This window comes from Sciurus vulgaris, assembly GCF_902686455.1.
Source record: "Sciurus vulgaris genome assembly, chromosome: 5".
In the NCBI taxonomy this organism is placed as follows: Eukaryota; Metazoa; Chordata; class Mammalia; order Rodentia; family Sciuridae; genus Sciurus; species Sciurus vulgaris.
The window spans coordinates 75,258,346-75,277,254 of record NC_136465.1 but is presented as its reverse complement, the minus strand read 5'-3'; the positions used below and the strand labels follow the sequence as shown (position 1 = coordinate 75,277,254).

The following is an 18,909-nucleotide window of genomic DNA, read 5'->3' as shown; positions in this document are numbered from 1 at the left end:
TCTACTCAGGTGACACAGTTCTGTGGCCTAAAGAGAAGAGTAGGATTGTGCAGTGATGGAAGAGTAGACAGGTAGATAAGAAACAAGGCTGATGGTCAAAGCCCCTGTGAGTTGGCTGAATGCAGATGAGTCCCAGCTACAGGCTGGGTGGAGGAGGCAATCTTGGTCTTAGTGGAAGAAATGCAAGTGTGATCTTGATGAAGGCTGTTGAAAATCAACCTGGTAATCCTACCTCTTTTGTTTGCCTGTATAAATTTGAGCCCAAAAGTTCTAAGATGAGAGAAGATGAGAGAGGGCTTTTCCCCAACCTGAAAGAGCCCAGCATAAGTACTGGGATGTGGAGAATTGGGGATCACCAAGGAGCTGATGCAGATACAGAAAGAGTAGTATACTGAAGACCTGGTTCCTACAAATCTTCTTGGGACTTCATTGAAGTGTTTTTGCAAATGGTCCCATTTTGGAAGTAGAATCCACCTCTGTGACAGAAGTGTGGAGGTAAGGCACTGAGGAGAATGGAACATAATATATCCTCAAGAGTGGACTCAAAAAAGAGGAGATGTCATCTGTGCTGAGGAGCTGTCACTGAGAGGCATGAATGAGGACACAGAGGACACGTCTGGGAGTCACCTTTTCTTTGACCTCAAACTCTTCTGACTCTTCTTGGTCAGAACATAAGGACATAGCACTCGAGCATCTTAAATATTACAACATTTTAACACCTTTGAACACTTTCTAGCACTCTGGATCTTTAAACTTAGCCATGAAAGAAGCCATTATGAAGATGAATTTAGGATATTGGATAATTCAGCCCCTGAGTTCCAGGAAGGGAAATTTACAGATGGTGGATTTAGGATAAATAATGAAGTACCTCATTTACTTATACAGAAAGCAACCGAAACCCAGATTCTGCCTGGGAACTGCCCACCTAGCTATCTGTACAAGAGAAGCCACCCAAAGAACACATACTTGGCATTCTCACTTCTTCTTACACCTATTTTCCCAAGTCTCTAACGTTACAGAGAAGAACTGTTTTGCTTGGTTGGTGGGGGCCTGGGTGCTTCCTTCTTCTGGACTGAAGCAAGAGTATGTCTCTATCTCTCTGATTTATTAAACAAAAAGCAAAGTCTGTTCTCTAATGTGCAACATGTAGATGCTGAACTTCAAGGTTTTAATGTTACTTTTAATTTTGCTATGTTGGTCCTTTTGAGTTTTCACGTAAACTGATTTACTGTACAAATTCTGTACTCAGTGGCCCTTGGTAAAATTGCTGTTCCTCTACTATTCTTCCTGATTAAAAATGTCTAGACATTATTCAAGTTAGATTAGGAAGACCCATTTCCTTTAAAAGGCCAAGGATCTAGAGAGCAAACTTCAGTATCAGCCCAGTCTTCAACCTGAAAATCCACCTCCATCCTCAAATGAGTGATCTACAAGTTGAATGAGGAGTTTCAAGTCAGATGGGCTCTGTCATGGCCATCACATGAAGAAATGTTACTCATGATCTGTGAAAATATAGAGGGCACAAGACATAGATAAAAATATTCCAAGCAAACATATAGATGCCTTTACTGTTTCTAGTACCTTCTACCTCACATGACAATCTCTAAGGAATTATTGCATTACTAAAACTTCACATGTCATGCAAATAACAGTTCTTATGCAGATATTGAAAGGTCCTTACCATGCCTTAGGTAATTTTCAGTAGTGATGGTGATTGAAACAATATGCAGCCATGGGGGGAAAAACAATGAACTCCCGTTTTTTCCTTTTTCTTTCCATGTCATTATCATCAGTCACTGATTAGTTTCTACAGACTAAGACAAGTGTGCCTCCTCCCACAAATCCTACTGCTCCTGAGACAGTTGATAAGACTGAGCAGTGGCTCTGAACTCTGTGTGATATATCAGAGGAAGAGATTCAATAATCAGATTTAGAAGAAAAGTCAGTGACTATAGCAGAAAGGAAGTGAGAAATTTTCATCCTGATGTTTTACATTTAATTCTTTGATCATTTTCAATAATTAATAATTAATTCTCAATAAAAGACCATGTTAGAGAACATACTGAAAAGTTTAAGTCAATAGGAGAACCCTAGGTTTCATCTTATTTATTATCCAAGCTGATATTTTCTAAAGAACAGATACCATTTTATCTCCATGTGTTATGACTCTCTTTCACATCTACATACTAAACAAGTATAACATTTACACTGTAGAAGACAAGTTGGGGTCTAATTCTCTTTTTCAAAAACTTATCCCATAATTTTCTAACACTATAAAAACATATATATATTTTTTAATTTATTATTTTATTTTTTATTTTTTTTTTTTGCATTTAAGATTTTCTCGTTTCTTTTTATGCCTTTTTTTTATTGTAAACAAATGGGATACATGTTGTTTCTCTGTTTGTACATGGCGTAAAGGCATACCATTTGTATAAAAACATATATTTTAAAATAATTTAAAATATTGTATAATAATTTAAAATATAGGCCCTTGAATAATTTTAATAATTAAAAATTTCACAAAGTATGCATATGTGTGTCTCTGTGTGTATTCCATTCCAATCCACTCTCAGCCTATTATTTCATAAGAACATATTTCTTACCAATATTTTTCGTATCTCATGTGTAATTTACCCCTCATACCAGACTTCTATTTCATAAATTTCCTTGAACTTTTGACATACTTATTCTTCTTTGTGAAATTTAGCGTCTCATAGGATACAAAATAGAATAAACAACTAGGTATTGGCCTGTTGTTTCAAATATGTGCATTTACTAAAGAGATCAGAAAATAAAATATTTAACTTTCCATAAAGTTATTTAATAAAAACCTTCATAGAATTACTGTAGTTATATTTACATAGAGCCCACTTATTTTGCTCATCTTAATTTTCCTTTGGGAAGCCAGTACTCATGATCAGCACTGGGTGCACCTTGATGTGCTCATTTATACTATTCCAGTCCCCCTGGTTATAGTGGTAGACCAACAACACAGGTAGCATCAGTTAAAATCTTTGCCCTAAATTATGCTCTTTTGAATCTAGTAGCACATCAGGGTCCACAGTCTCAGCTGTGTGTGAAAAGTCTATCTGAAGAGCAAAGACAAAGAGAAAATGGCAGGGATTAGAAGGAACATGTGGAGGGAACGTTCTGGAAGCATGGGGTCCCCACTCCTCATGCTTTCTTTGAGTTATGCCAGTCTTGTACACCAAATTATTTGAGTTGGTTTGTCACTTGTGGTTTTGGTTTATTTTGTTTTTCTTTTACTTAATTTCATATTTGTGAGATTTATCCTCACCATTGACTGAGTTATGCCAGTCTTGTACACCAAATTATTTGAGTAGGTTTGGTTTGCTTTTCTTTTTCTTAATTTCCTATTTGTGAAATTTACCCACACTGATGACTGATAAGAAAATTTTATTGCATTCCATCAAATACATATACCACCATTTTAAAAATTCAGTTCACTGTCATTGTTGGGGGCTTGAGTTGAACATACATAGCTCATACAAAAGGAAAATGTAACCTGAAGATGTCAGCCTCACAGGTGAGACAGACAAATGAAGCTGAATTATTTGTAATGAGCATCCTCACCAAGAGAGTTAACATTGAATACTATATTTAAGGTTTTATGTCTCAAAAAGTCCTGGAGCAGGAGGTTTACTTCCTGTTATGTCTCAAAACTCAAAGAAGAAGCTTCCAATATAAATGCTGCTTATAACTCTGAGTGAGAATTGATTGTCAACTCTCCCAAGGAACCATGAAAAACAGCTATTTAGGGTAAATTCTACCACTTTAGACCTCTTAAATTATGTTCAAGCCTTGATACAGTTTATGCGTCATGAGTCAAGAAAAAGGGATATGCTGAACAAATAGTTGATAATTATGGGTCCATATCTAGAGACTAGATGAACCCAGCACTGAGATTTTGTGACTGTAGATTATACAGACTAAGTGATAGATTCAATATAGCACTTTAGTTTCATTTGAGAATAAATTCCATGTAAGCAAGACTGGTATAAGGAAGAATAGATATTTAAATGGTGGTATTACTTAACTCAACACCTGGTAATGCAGATGAGAAAGGGGAATATTTTTTCTCTGCACCTCTTTATAACATTGACATATTACCAAAGTACAATGTATTTTTGCAACTAGAACTAATGAAGATTTCTAAACCACTGTAATATAAGAAATACCTATTTAACTGAAGGACTACATAAACAGTAGTAATACCTTCTGTAATCAGGTGATCTGGGTTTAAAGAACAATGTTCATTTACATATAACCAAACTTTGACTATTCTATTTATATTTCAATAAATAAAACAGAGTAATTCATTCTCCAAGAATAGCAAGTGAGGATCATCTCTCTGTGGATGGTAACTGGTTCTGATTTCTAATTCATATTTTTTCAAAAAAGTATTTCAATATCATGCTAAGTGAGATAAGCCAATCTCAAAAAACCAAAGATGGAATGATATCGCTAATAAGTGGATAAGGACACATAATGGGGGGAGGGAGGGATTAGTGTTAGGGTTAGAGTTAGGGTTAGGGAGGGGGGCAAGAATGGAGGAAGGAAGGACTGCATAGAGGGAAAAGAGGGGTGGGAGGGGTGGGGGGAAGGGAAAAAATAACAGAATGAATCAAACAACATTACCCTATGTAAATTTATGATTACACAAATGGTATGCCTTTACGCCATGTACAAACAGAGAAATAACATGTATCCCATTTGTTTACAATAAGAAAAAAAGAGAAAGAAAAAAAAAGTATTTCAAGGATTTTGGATGTATGTCATTTAAAAATGCAACGCCCAGAACATACTATATATCTCCAATTAATGTATTTTTTACATTAATATAAAATATAAAAGTGTTGCTGAGATTGCAACAATACTGCCCTCTGGATACTACTGTTATGGATGTATTACACAACAAATAGTGATGCTCTGAGTAAATGTATTGTATGAATTTTACTCTTGACCCTCTCAGCCTATAGCTGGGTTAGGCTTCTTTGATCTGTGAAGAGAAGAGTGAAGATGAACCTGAATTGCATAATCTATTTCTTCATCTGAAATGTTTCAGATTTTCATCAAAGGAAATTATACAAAAGTTCATTACAGTTGTTTGATATTGCAATATAATTCAGTGCTAAGACAAACATACCCTCATGATATTTTAACTTCAGAGGACTATAATCAGATATCCCAGTGAATTCTCTCAGAACTTGGAGGTACTGTTGTTCTATCTACACTGAGACATTCTAGCTCTTGAGAGCTAGAAATGTACCATAAACAATGGGAAAAAAGGAAATAGTGCCAGTGCAGACAAGCTTGTGTCTCTAATGAAGCCAGAGCTATGATCAATGAGGCACAACTGGTGGCCCTCACTGATGGTGCTGGTGTTGACCCTAGTGTGGAGCTAGAACTGAGGGGAAACCTGATTCCACAGGGAAGGAGAGCTGGCTGCACCCACAGGCACAGCCTAAGTCAGGGTTTCTGTTCTGGTGACTGATCATTATTGTTCCTGTCCATGGGCAGCAATACCAATGGCTGATTTTTATGATGCCTCTGTCATTCTCACACTCTTTACAGTCATAACTTCCTAAAGATTAGTGATTTTAGTTTGAAATATTTGTGTTTTCATTGTGACTTTCCAAATGAGGTACATCATTTTCATCTCTCCTTTTCAATAATGATATAAATTGGAATAACCTTGTAGTAAGACTTCAGGTATCCAAACTTTGTATTTATACATCAGTTTCAGAGAGAAATAGGAGTAGTCTAATTATAATGCTTTAAGTAACAATTTTAATAAAGTAGATTGATGCTTTGGAAGTGCATTCCATTGTGATGACTTACTTTGAAACGAAAAATTATTGAACATGTTATTTTTTCAGAGAAAGGATTCCCTTCTTCAGGACATAAACTTAGTACTACATTACAGTTCCATGTCTGTAGTCAGATGCCTCCCCAAAGGTCTAAACCCATACTTGAAATCACTTCCTGATCAGCTTCAATAGATGTCTAATGGTTTCTTCCAACTCTGCTTATTAGTAACTAAATGATCCCTCAAAACAAAACAAAAATGTAAATAAGCATGCTTGAATCTCTTGATAGCTTCTGATCCTACTTCTAAATTCTCTTTCTTCTTTAATGGGAAGGGTAATATAAGGAATTCAGATTATCTTAGTCATAATAACCTACGTTCCATATTAGTCTCACACTATTTAGGGGGCTCTTTTCTCATCTCTAAAGGGGAAATTAATATAAATTGTCATTTTTTATATGTACTGATTTTTTTATTCACTAAAAATGTTAACATAGTTGGAATTATTACCTGTGAAACAAAATTTGAGAGTAAAATAGTGAAAAAATTAATTCTAGTCATTTTCTACACTGAGTTCAAATTCAGATGATAGACATGGAGCTTATTATAAAGGAGGAGACTGACACAGACACACAGACAGACATTCAAACACGTGGATAGATATATTTTAATACTGGTATAATGTGCCCATATAAAAGAAAATACACACACAATTTTTTTTTTTTTTATTTTCTTGGAGGCAGTCATTTAGAACTGATCTTAAAAATTCCTCCTCTAAAATTTGTCTCCAGACACTTGTTCATGATAATCCCATTCTGACATCAACTGCTGAATCCATTCTCCACATTCCATTCCTAGGAAAGGAAAAGATTTCACGGCATTGCCTGTGACATGTAGTTCCCAATTCCAACCCTAGATACTCATTTTATTGGTTATTTTCTTCCATAGGATTTGTGCGTTTGGATGGAGGAGGTGGACCCTGCTCTGGGCGAGTGGAAGTGAATTCTGGAAGAGGATGGACTCCAGTATCTGATGGGAATTTCACTTTCCCCACGGCCCAGGTCATCTGTGCAGAGCTGGGGTGTGGCAAGGCAGCATTGGTCCTTGGGAGCTTGCCCCTCAGAGAGATGGGTGAACAGGTCTGGGCTGAAGAGTTCCAGTGTAAGGGATGGGAGCCTGAGCTCTGGTTCTGCCCCAGAAGGGCCTGTCCTGGAGGCAACTGCCAACACAGTAGAGCTGTGCAAGTTGTCTGCACAGGTGAGACTTATGGCAGTACTTTAACCTTTCTGCACACTCTTCTGTGGCAACAAAATGTGAAATCGTGTTTCTCCTTCCAGAGTACACAGAGGTCAGGCTCACGAAAAATGGCAGCTCTCAGTGTGAGGGTCAAGTGGAGATGAAGACGTCTGGAGGCTGGAGAACACTCTGTGCCTCCCACTGGAATATGGCCAACGCCAATGTTGTTTGTCGTCAGCTGGGCTGCGGGGTCGCCCTCTCCACCCCAAAAGGAGCATACTTTGTAGAAGGAGATGATGAGATCTGGAGAGACCGATTTCACTGCTCAGGGTCTGAGTCCTTCTTGTGGAATTGTCCTGTGACTGCCCTGGGTGTTCCCGCCTGTGCCTATGGAGACACAGCCTCTGTGGTGTGCTCAGGTAAGGGAGGTCAGGGCTGACTGGTTTGCTCATTGAGTGACATGTCTCTGCGAGCAGACAGCCTGGAGGGCTGACTTCCAAAATGAGATATTCTGTGGTGAAATATGACTCTTCTCAATAATCAGATATCTTTCAGGTCCTTTAATGGTTATTCAGAGGAATTTTTTTGACAGACAAAGGCTATAGGTTATTATTACTTACTTAGTTTAACCATACAGAAAAGTAGGGTAAGATAAGGAACACCAAATACATTCTGCAAAGTTTCCTCAAATCTTAATGTTGTGACACCATATTTGAGTCAGACTTTTTTATTATATATTTTTATTTTTTCTTATTCGGTTCACATGATAATTCTATTATCTTTTGTATTCCCATTCCCCCTCCAATACCTTATTCCTCTTTTTCTAATCCAAAGTCCTTCTATTCTTCACTACCCTCACTTATTTTGAGTTAGCATCCGAACATCAGAGAAAACATTCTGCTTTTGGTTTGTGATTCATTTTGCTTAGCATAATAATCCCCAGCTCCATCCATTTTCTGGCAGATGCCGTGATTTAATTTTTCTTTAGGGCTGAAAAATATTTACTTGTGTATACATACCACCTTTTCTTCATCCATTCATCTGTTGAAGGGGACCTAAGTTGATTCCATAGTTCAGCTTTGTGAGTTGAGCTGCTATAAACAATGATGTGGCAGTGTCACTGTAGTACGCTGATTTTAAGTCCTTTGGGTATAAACCAAGGAGTGGGATAACTGGGTCAAAGGGTTGTTCTTTTACAAGTTTTCTAAAGAATCTCCATACTCCTTTCCATAATGATTGCAGCATTTTGCATTCCCACCAGCAATGTATGTATGAGTGGAGCTTTTCCCCCAAATCCTCGTCAACATTTACAGTTGCTTGTATTCTTGATAATTGCCATTCTAATTGGAGTGATATGAAATCTTAGTTTTGATTTGCATTTCTCAAATTGCTGGAGATGTTGACCATTTTTTTCATACCTTTGTTGATCAATTGTATATCTTCTTTTGTGAAGTGTCTGTTCAGTTCCTTAGCCCATTTATTAATTGGTTATTTGTTTTTTGGGTGTTAAGTTTTTTGAGTTCTTTATATATCCTAGAGATCAATGCTCTGTCTGATGTGTACGTGGTAAAGATTTTCTCCCACTCTGTAGGCTCTCTCTTCACATTATTGCTTGTTTCTTTTGATGAGAAGAAACTGTTTAGTTTGCATCCATCCCACTGATTGATTCTCGATTTAACTTCTTACACTTTAGGGGTCTTGTTAAGGAAGTCAGATCCTAGGCTGACGTGGTGAAGATTTGGTCAACTTTTTCTTTTGGTAGTCACAGGGTCTCTATTCTAGTGCCAATGTGTTTGATTCACTTTGAGTTGCTTTTTTCGCAGGGTGAGAGATAAAGATTTAATTTTAGTTTGTTACATATGACTTTCCATTGTTTCCAGCACCGTTTGTTGAATTGGCTATCTTTAATACAGTGAATGTTTTTGGCACCCTCTACTATGAGATACTACTGCATTGATGTGGGATTGTGCATGTGTCTTCTATTCTATACCATTGGTCTGTATGTCTGTTCTGGTGCCAGTACCATGCTGTTTCTAATACTACAGCTCTGTATACAGTTTGAGGTCTGTATTGTGATGCCTCCTGATTCACCTTTCTTACTAAGGATTGCTTTGGCTATTCTGGGTCTCTTGTTTTTTTGAATGAATTTCATGATTAATATTTCTCTTCTATGAAGAATGTCATTCAGTTTCTTGTATTCTTGATAATTGCCATTCTGACTGGAATGAGATGAAATCTTTGAGTAGTTTTGATTTGTATTTCTCAAATTGCTAGAGATATTGAACATTTTTTCATGTATTTCTTGACTGATCATATTTCTTCTTCCATGGAGTGCCTGTTCAGTTCCTTTGCCTATTTATTAAATGGATTATTTGGGCTTGCAGTGTTAAGTGTTTTAAGTTCTTTATCTATCTTGGAGATTAATGCTCTATCTGAGGTGCAGGTGGCAAAGATATTCTCCCATTCTGTAGGCTCTCTCTTCCTGCTCTTTATGGTTTTCTTTTCTATGAAAAAGTTTTCTATTTTGAATCCATCCCATTTGTTGATTCTTGATTTTATTTCTTTCACTTTAGGAGTCTTATGAAGGAATTCAGTTTCTACACTGACATGGTAGAGATTTGGGTATTTCTTCTATTAGGCACAGGGTCTCTAGTCCTTGATCTACATTGAGTTGATCTTTGTGCAGGGTGAGAGAGAGTGTTTCAATTTCATTTTGCTACATATGGATTTCCAATTTTCCCAGCACCATTTGTTGAAGAAGTCAACTTTTCTCCAATGTATGTTTTTGGCACCTGTGTCTAGTATGGGATAACTGTATATGGATGTGGGTTTGCCCATGAGTCTTCTATTCTGTACCATTGGTCTACATGTCTTTTTTGGTGCCAATATATGCTGTTTTAGTTACTATAACTCTTTATTGTAATTTAAGGTCTGGTCTTGTGATGTCTCCTGCTTTTCTTTTCTTTTTTTTTTTTTAATTTATTTTTATTGTAAACAAATGGGATACATGTTGTTTCAGTTTGTACAAGGAGTAACAGCATATCATTTACATATACATATATTTACATAGAGTAAAGATGTTTGATTCATTCCGTTAATTTTTTCCTTCCCCCCCACCCCTCCCACCTCTCTTTTTCCTCTATACAGTCCCTCCTTCCTCAATTCTGGTCCCCCTCCCACTCCTCATTAAGTGTCATCATCCACTTATCAGTGAGATCATTCCTCTTTTGCATTTTTCAGATTGGCTTATCTCACTTAACATGATATTCTCCAATTTCATCCATTTGCCTGCAAATGCCATAATTTTATTATTCTTTATAGCTGAGTAATATTCCATTGTATATATATACCACAGTTTCTTTATCCATTCATCAATTGAAGGGCATCTAGGTTGGTTCCATAGTCTGGCTATTGCAAATTGAGCTGCTATGAACATTGATGTGGCTGTATCTCTGTAGCATGCTGATTAAGTCCTTTGGGTATAGGCCAAGGAGTGGGACAGCTGGGTCAAATGGTAGGTCCATTCCAAGTTTTCTAAGGAATCTCCACACTGATTTCCAGAGTGGCTGCACTAATTTGCAGTCCCACCACCAATGTATGAGTGTACCTTTTTCCCCACATCCTCTCCAACACCTATTATTGCTTGTATGCTTGATAATCACCATTCTAATTGGGGTGAGATTGAATCTTAGGGTAGTTTTGATTTGAATTTCTCTTGTTACTAAAGATCGTGAACATTTTTTCATATATCTGTTGATTGCTTGTACATCATCTTCTGTGAAGTGTCTGTTCATTTCCTTAGCCCATTTGTTGATTGGGTTATTTGTATTCTTGGTGTAGAGTTTTTGAGTTCTTTATATATTCTGGAAAATAGTGCTCTATCCGAAGTATGAGTGACAAAGATTTTCTCCCACTCTGTAGGCTCTCTCTTCGCATTGCTGATAGTTTCCTTTGCTGAGAGAAAGCTATTTGGTTTGAATCTATCCCAGTTGTTGATTCTTGCTTTTATTTCTTGTGCTATGGGAGTCCTGTTAAGGAAGTCTGATCCTAAGCCAACAAGGTGAAGATTTGGACCTACCTTTTCTTCTATAAGATGCAGGGTCTCTGGTCTGATTTCAAGGTCCTTGATCCATTGTGAGTTGAGTTTTGTGCAGGGTGAGAGATAGGGGTTTAATTTCAATCTGCTGCATATGGATTTCCAGTTTTCCCAGCACCATTTGTTGAAGAGGCTATCTTTTCTCCATTGCACATTTTTGGCACCTTTGTCTAGTATGAAAAAATTGTATTTATTTGGGTTTGTGTCCGTGTCCTCTATTCTGTACCATTGATCTACCTGTCTATTTTGGTGTCAATACCATGCTGTTCTTGTTAGTATTGCTTTGTAGTATTGTTGAAGTTCTGGTATTGCGATACCCCCTGTTTCATTCTTCCTGCTAAGGATTGCTTTAGCTATTCTGGGTTTCTTATTCTTCCAGATGAATTTCATGATTGCTTGCTCTATTTCTGTAAGGTATGTCATTGGGATTGTAATTGGAATTGCATTGAATCTGTATAGCACTTTTGGTAGTATGGCCATTTTGACAATATTAATTCTGCCTATCCAAGAACATGGGAGATCTTTCCATCTTCTAAGGTCTTCCTTAGTTTCTTTCTTCAGTGTTTTGTAGTTTTCATTGTAGAGATCTTTTACCTCTTTGGTTAGATTGCTGCCCAAGTATTTTATTTTTTTTGAGGCTATTACAAATGGAGTTGTTTTCCTCATTTTCCTTTCAGCTGATTTGCCGCTTGCGTATACAAATGCTGTAGATTTATGTGTGTTGATTTTATAGCCTGCTATTTTGGTGAATTCGTGGATGAGGTCTAGAAGTTTTCAAGGGGAGGTTTTTGGATCCTGTAATTATAGAATCATGTCATCCGCAAATAGTGACAGCTTAAGTTCCTCTTTTCCTATTCGTATCCCTTTAATTTCTTTAGTCTGCCTAATTGCTCTGGCTAGATTTTCGAGGACAATGTTGAATAGAAGTGGTGAAAGAGGACATCCCTGTCTTGTTCCCGTTTATAAAGGGAATGGTTTCAGTTTTTCTCCATTAAGAATGATGTTGGCCATGAGCTTAGCATAAATAGGCTTTACAATGTTCAAGTATGTTCCTACTATCCCTATTTTTTCTGTTGTTTTGACCATGAAGGGGTATTGTATTTTGTCAAACACTTTTTCTGCATCAATTGAAATAACCATGATTCTTATCCTTAAGTCTATTGACATGATGGATTACGTTTATTGATTTACGAATGTTGAACCATCCTTGCATTCCAGGAATGAACCCCACTTGATCATGGTGCACAATTTTCTCAATATGTTTTTGGATACAGTTTGCCAATATTTTGTTAAGGATCTTTGCATCTATATTCATGAAGGATATTGGTCTAAAATTTTCTTTCCTTGATGTGTCTTTTCCTGGTTTGGTTATGAGTGTGATATTAGCTTCATAGAATGAGTTCAGTAGGGTACCCTCCTTTTCTATTTCCTGGAATACTTTGAGAAGTATTGGAATGAGTTCTTCTTTGAAGTCTTGTAGAACTCGGCTGAGAATCTGTCTGGTCCTGGGCTTTACTTGGATGGTAGATTTTTAAAGCCTTCTTCTATTTCATTGCTTGATATTGATCTGTTTAAATCTTGTATGTCCTCCTGCTTCAGTTTGGGAGGAGCATATGTCTCTAGAAATTTGTCAATGTCTTTGGTAGTTTCTATTTTGTTGGAATACAGATTTTCAAAGTAGCTTCTCATTATGTTATGTATTTCAGTGGTGTCTGTCGTGATATTTCCTTTTGCATCATGTATTTTAGTAATTTGAGTCTTCTCTCTCCTCTTTGTTAGTGTGGCTAAGGGTTTGTCTATTTTGTTTACTTTGTCAAAGAACCAACTTTTTGTTACTAAATTATATTTGTATGCTCCCAAGGCAATGTGGCAAACATGTTGAGATTTTTCAGTTTCACCTTCTACCTTTGAATGCATAATGCCTCCAGGGAAAAATAGCTGATCCCATTTCTTACGTTTCTCTGAACTTTACTCCAAAAGTCTTGCTGCCATGGGAGCTGCGCAGTGCTCTCAAGTACCACAGATATATTCCCACTTTCCTAAAGTCTTTCCTAGTGCTTGACATAAAGCACAAGAGTCTGAAAAATAGGAAGGAAATTATTGCTTATGTCCTAAAGCTTTCAGATGCCTTCACTAGATTACTATATATTTTAATTGAGTTTCCTGCTCTCTAACCCCTTCTGTAGGAAACCAGACCCAGCTGCTGCCCCAGTGCAACGACTCCTGGTCTGACCCAGCAGGACCTGCAGCCTCAGAGGGACACACTGCCAACTGCTCAGGTGAGCAAGGCCCCAGCACAAGACCCTTCTTCTTCCCTGTGTAAACGCCCACTGACATGACCCTGTCTCTCCCCAGACAGCAGAGAGCTCCGCCTGGTGGATGGTGGTGGTCGCTGTGCAGGGAGAGTGGAGATCCTGCAGCAGGGCTCCTGGGGCTCCATCTGTGATGACAGCTGGGACCTGAGTGATGCCCACGTGGTGTGCAGACAGCTGGGCTGTGGAGTGGCCCTGGAGGCCACCTTCTCTGCTCACTTTGGAGAGGGGTCAGGGCCCATCTGGCTGGATGAGCTGAACTGCACAGGAGAGGAGGCCCACGTGTGGCAGTGCCCTTCCCAGGGCTGGGGGCAGCACAACTGCAGGCACAAGGAGGATGCTGGGGTCATCTGCTCAGGTCTGTGGTGCACACTGTGCACAGGCTGGGAGGGCACGGGAGGTTCTGCAGGATGGTGTCTGAACCATATGTTAGGGTCGGAGGTAACAGGGAGGACAGAGGGATGGAAGCTCCTCCCACAGTACCTGTCCTTCCAGCAGAGGAGAAGATGAGGTGCTACAATTTTCTACTGCAGCAACTGAACTTCTGTTCTTTCCTTCTCAGACCTGTTCCCTGACACAGTCATTCTCTGCAGGGTTCATTTGACTGCAGACTTAATATTTCAGTTAGTGTTGGTACAACATCCTGAGACCCACTACATTTTTTACCTATCACTTATATAATAAATTAGCATAAAGTCAGTGGCTTAAAACAACACAAATTTATTATCTTATGTTTGGGTAAGTTAAGAGTGTGACCTGGGTCTGGCTGGGCTGAAAACAAGGTTTCAGTAGGCTGTTCTTTTGAGACTCTGGGATTACTTATTTCCTTGCCAGTGCAGCTTCTAGAAGCTGCCTCCATTCCTTGACTCATGGTCCCTTCCTTTTTTTTCAAACCACCTTGCATACCTCTGACCATTTTTTCATGTTCTCCCTCTGACCACGGCTAGAAACTTACCTGCTTCTGAGAATACAGGTCTAAGAATGTGATTAGACTGGGCTCACCTAATTAATCCAGGATAATCCAAAATTATCTCAACATGAAAACAATCCTCATCTGGATCCTGTCTGCAAAGCCCCTTTGCCTCTTGAGGTAACCTATTCACAGGCTCCCAGGATCAGGAACTGATTTTCTGGGACTTCACTATTCTGTCACCCCACTGTCCATACACCCTTTCCAGAGTCTGTGAGATATTTATTCAGGTAGCTTTTCCTCTCTCCCTGTCAGTGATCCTGCCTGCTCATTTTCCACTACACTTTTTTCATAGAAATAGAAAGTGACATACAATTAAGCAAAACAGGTAAAAAGGGGTAAAAGGTTTGTCTTTCCACACAGTGGGCATTTCTTCAGCAAAGCTAGCAATGAAGGGTTAGTGTTAGGGTTAGAGTTAGGGTTAGGGAGGGGGGCAAGAATGGAGGAAGGAAGGACTGTACAGAGAGAAAAGAGAGGTGGGAGGGGTGGGGGGAGGGAAAAAATAACAGAATGAATCAAACAACATTACTCTATGTAAATTTATGATTACACAAATGGTATGCCTTTATGCCATGTACAAACAGAGAAACAATATGTATCCCATTTGTTTACAATAAAAAAAAAATTAAAAAAAAAAGCTAGCAATGAGTACTCACTACCTAGTGATAAGGAAAAAAACAGCACTAAGGGTAAATACTCACTGTGTTGTGATGTTCTCCTCTTGATTTCAGAGTTCCTGGTCCTCAGGATGGTGAGCCAGGACCAGGAGTGTGCTGGGTGGCTGGAAGTTTTCAACAACAACACCTGGGGCAGTGTCTGCCACAGCCCCATGGAAGCTGTGACCTTGTCTGTGATCTGCAGACACCTTGGCTGTGGGGACAGTGGGATTCTCAACTTTTCTGTTCCTCACAGAGAAGGCTCTAGACCCCGTTGGGTGGATAATATCCGGTGTAGGAAAACGGATACCTCTCTCTGGCAGTGTCCTTCTGACTCTTGGAAACAGAGATCTTGCTCTCCAAAGGAGGAAGCTTACATCATGTGTTCAGGTGACCTACTGCCTATTCCTGCGTCCTCACTCTGTAGGTTGTTTTTAGGGAAATTTCATACTTTCATACCAAAGGAATGAGTTCAAATAAGTCTACAAGTTGAAAGTATGAATATAGATTATTTAAGTCTCAATTGTCAATCTTGTTTCAATGACAGAAACAAGTAAACCTGTTCTGACAGCTATTTATGTGGAAAATGCCATGGATATTAAATTGAATATGTGGAAGCATGAATTCATCCTCCAAAAAACCTACTAAGTAGATGGCTTATGCAGTCTTAGACTATAGTAATTAATCTGTATTTCCTTAGTAAAGTGAGGAATTTGACCACAATGATGTAAATCACTTGCTATGTCCTATCATTGTGTTAGGTTTTTTTCATATGTAATGAAGGTTAAACCTCTCCGCAAACTGTTCATAGGTATTATGATGATCATTTAATCTAGTTGTGGAAAAAGGTTACGAGTAAGTACTTCATCCACCCCACAACCTCAAGAAAGTGAGGGGCAACTTGGGGATCCAGTATTAATGGGGCATCTTCAAGTTCATGGTCTTTTACTCTGAAATCCATCTACATCAGTCAGACAAACTCTCAGGTCAGATTGTTGATGGTAAGTTATTTTATGATTTGTAGCTAGAAACTTGATTCTAGGCAGGAGGGGAGACAAGAAAAAAATACTGTCCCTGTTCTCATGGAATTTATCCTCCAGCATGATGACACACAGCAGCCATAAATACGGGTGTCATAAAGGCATGAAAGGTGCTGTGGAAATGTGCAATTTGAGGAAAAGAGAAATCATATTTAGGCTGAGACCTAAAGGAGCAGTAGAGGTCCAGTGAAGGAAGTAATTCAGTATGTATTTGATCAGTGTAAATTCGGAGGTGGGAGGAGAATGGTGACCTTGAAGTACTGATAAAATCCCATCATGAGCAGAGCAGGAGGGTGGGAGAGAGATGCACGATTACCTGGATGGGTAAGAAGAGCATGAAGCCTCTCCAAGGCATGGCCACAATAACAATCCTGCTGAAAAGCTGTGTGTTCATCTTCTCTGCACACATGGGGAATTGCTGAGATGAGGGGTCTGGACTCCCCTTATTTTCTTCTTGAATTCATCTTCTCACAGTCCCAGTCATCTTGGTTGATCCTACCTCCTCTGTGCCTTTTCCATGTCCTACTGCAAACTAATATGTTTACTCCACCCTCTCCCAGAAAACATTCCATGGGACCTGCTGGAAACTGGAGCCTATCATCTTCTAATTTCTTAAGACCTGTAATGTCCCCTTCAGTTTCATGTTCTGACAAAAGTCTGGCTGTCCTCTGAAAGTGATGATGTCCTTAGCATTTGGAGGTTCTAGGCTTCCCTTTCAACATGCTGTTACTGGGCCAAGTCTTAGAATAGAAATATTGCTGTTTCCAGTTTTCCTTTGTCATTTTCAACAACTTATTCTTTTCTCCATGTCCAGCTACTTGAAGTTTACCCCATGAGGTAGCATCAGTCACCACTTCTGTTGGTGTCACTCTCCAGCCTGGTCATTCCCCCTCATCTTGGTGGCTGCAGTACAAGACTCACCAGGCTCCTCTGTCTCCTGTTCCTGGTGCTGCCAGCATTCTTGTGCACAACTGAGATAACATCCTGACCTCTCTGTTCCTGACTTTCTCCCTTTGAATCACTCCCTTCTCACCCCATCTCTGTGTATGGCCACACTGTTGACCATCACTAACTGTCCAGCTTGAGATCTTGATTGCTTCTCTGACTGTTGCCCTTTCTCCTTCTGGAACATATTCTTGATGCTCCTTTTTCATATATTTCATCCTCGTGCAAATTCCAAATATTTTACCTTATCAGTTTCTCAGTGTTCCACTCTCCTCATGATTGCACAAGTTCCTTTTGCCCTGATTAGACAACATGATGCCCCATTATAATCCTCCTCTTTTAAGTACACTCAACTCGCTGGTCTCTTCTGTCAATCAAGGACAAGAATGGTTGAGTCAACTACCTAACTCTTCCCTGCCTGCACTAGACTAGGCAAGGACTGCCGAATCTTGGACAAGTACATCCTGTTAGAATGTGAAACTATCCTGCTTGTCTCTTTGAATTTGTGATCCAATCTCTGATGGACCCTCCACACTGGCCCCATATTCTAGTGTGCTTCTCTCACATGTGCTCCTGCCCTCTAACATGACCTTCTACAAATTCCCTGATCCCCCGTCCCCCACTGCTGTTTAAACCACATCTTACACATAAATGATGTTCTTGCCTCAAACTTTACTGGAAAATAGAAAGTCTCAGCTGTCAATCTTCTTTTATGTTTCCTTCTGATGGTCACTCTAACTTACTGATTATTCTTATTCTATCTTACAGAGTTTGAACTTCTCTGTTTAGAATCTAAATTTTAGATTCTGTACTCTTCCTTAGCTCTCTTCCTTCCTTTATCTCACTGTAGTTTATGGCCTTAGATGATATCATTCCTCTGACGACCCCTAGTAATAAACCTCCATAGTTGATCTCTGCCCTTAAATCCAAACTCATATAGTCCATTACTAGTGAATACCCTCACTTGAATATATATTGGACAGCCCAAAGTTAGTTTTCAAAGTAGAGTCTTTTATTCCACCCCTTCAATTCCTGCCTCTAACTTTTTCTCCCTGTTCTATTCCCCATCCCAGTAAATGCCATCATTGTTGCCCAGTTACTTATTCTCAATTCACTCTCATGTCTCCATTTCACTCTCCCTCTAATTTCAATGTAATAGTAGCAAGTTCTGTGTCTCTACCAGAAAATACATCCTAAATCCTTAAACTCCTTCTTTCCCACTCTCATCTCAATTCAGAAAAGATCACATGTTGCTTGGACTCTCTAACAGTCTTTTGTGGTCTTTGTCTTCTGTAACATATTGTATATTTAACACTGGAAATATACTTATTTGATTCCCAAGTTGATTAATGTGTTGCTGAGTGGCAGGTGAGCTGTCTTTAGAAGTATCACTGGCATATTTTTTGTGGCTCCCAGGTATAGAAACAACTGGAAATCATGTCTTATGAGTCTGTAATTAGCATAATTAGAGGAAATGCCAGGGAAGATGTAGTCAGCTTGCTGTTCTCAGACTTTGAAGGACTTGCCTGTGGAAGGGGGAGGAGACTCTGAGCCACTGCAGGGGTCAGGGCTGTGACTCGTGGGTGCAGAATACTACTGGTAGGTTTGGGTTCACTCTAAGTTTAACACAAAAGAACCTCTCCATGTGAGGCCCCCAAGGAATGAGTAATGCTGTCTGTCTGTCTGTCTGTCTGCCTGTCTGCCTGTCTGGGCAATGAGCAGTGGAGGCATGAAGGGATGGCCACCCCACCTTCTCTTACGCTGTGCTATGTTTTTTGCTCTCTTCCCTGAATCAGCCACACTTGATTTTGCTGGGTTTGC

At 39.1% G+C, this 18,909-nt stretch overlaps 1 protein-coding gene across 1 annotated transcript in view; it reads left to right on the top strand.

Annotated features, from left to right (window-relative positions):
• Positions 1-18,909, top strand: part of LOC306662940 (antigen WC1.1-like) — a 129,478-nt gene that overhangs the window by 94,889 nt on the left and 15,680 nt on the right. The window contains exons 9-13 of the mRNA XM_079143197.1: positions 6,782-7,090; positions 7,171-7,488; positions 13,352-13,444; positions 13,521-13,835; positions 15,179-15,493. Of these exons, the coding sequence (XP_078999323.1) occupies positions 6,782-7,090; positions 7,171-7,488; positions 13,352-13,444; positions 13,521-13,835; positions 15,179-15,493 (1,350 nt within the window). The remainder of the gene's footprint in view (positions 1-6,781; positions 7,091-7,170; positions 7,489-13,351; positions 13,445-13,520; positions 13,836-15,178; positions 15,494-18,909) is intronic.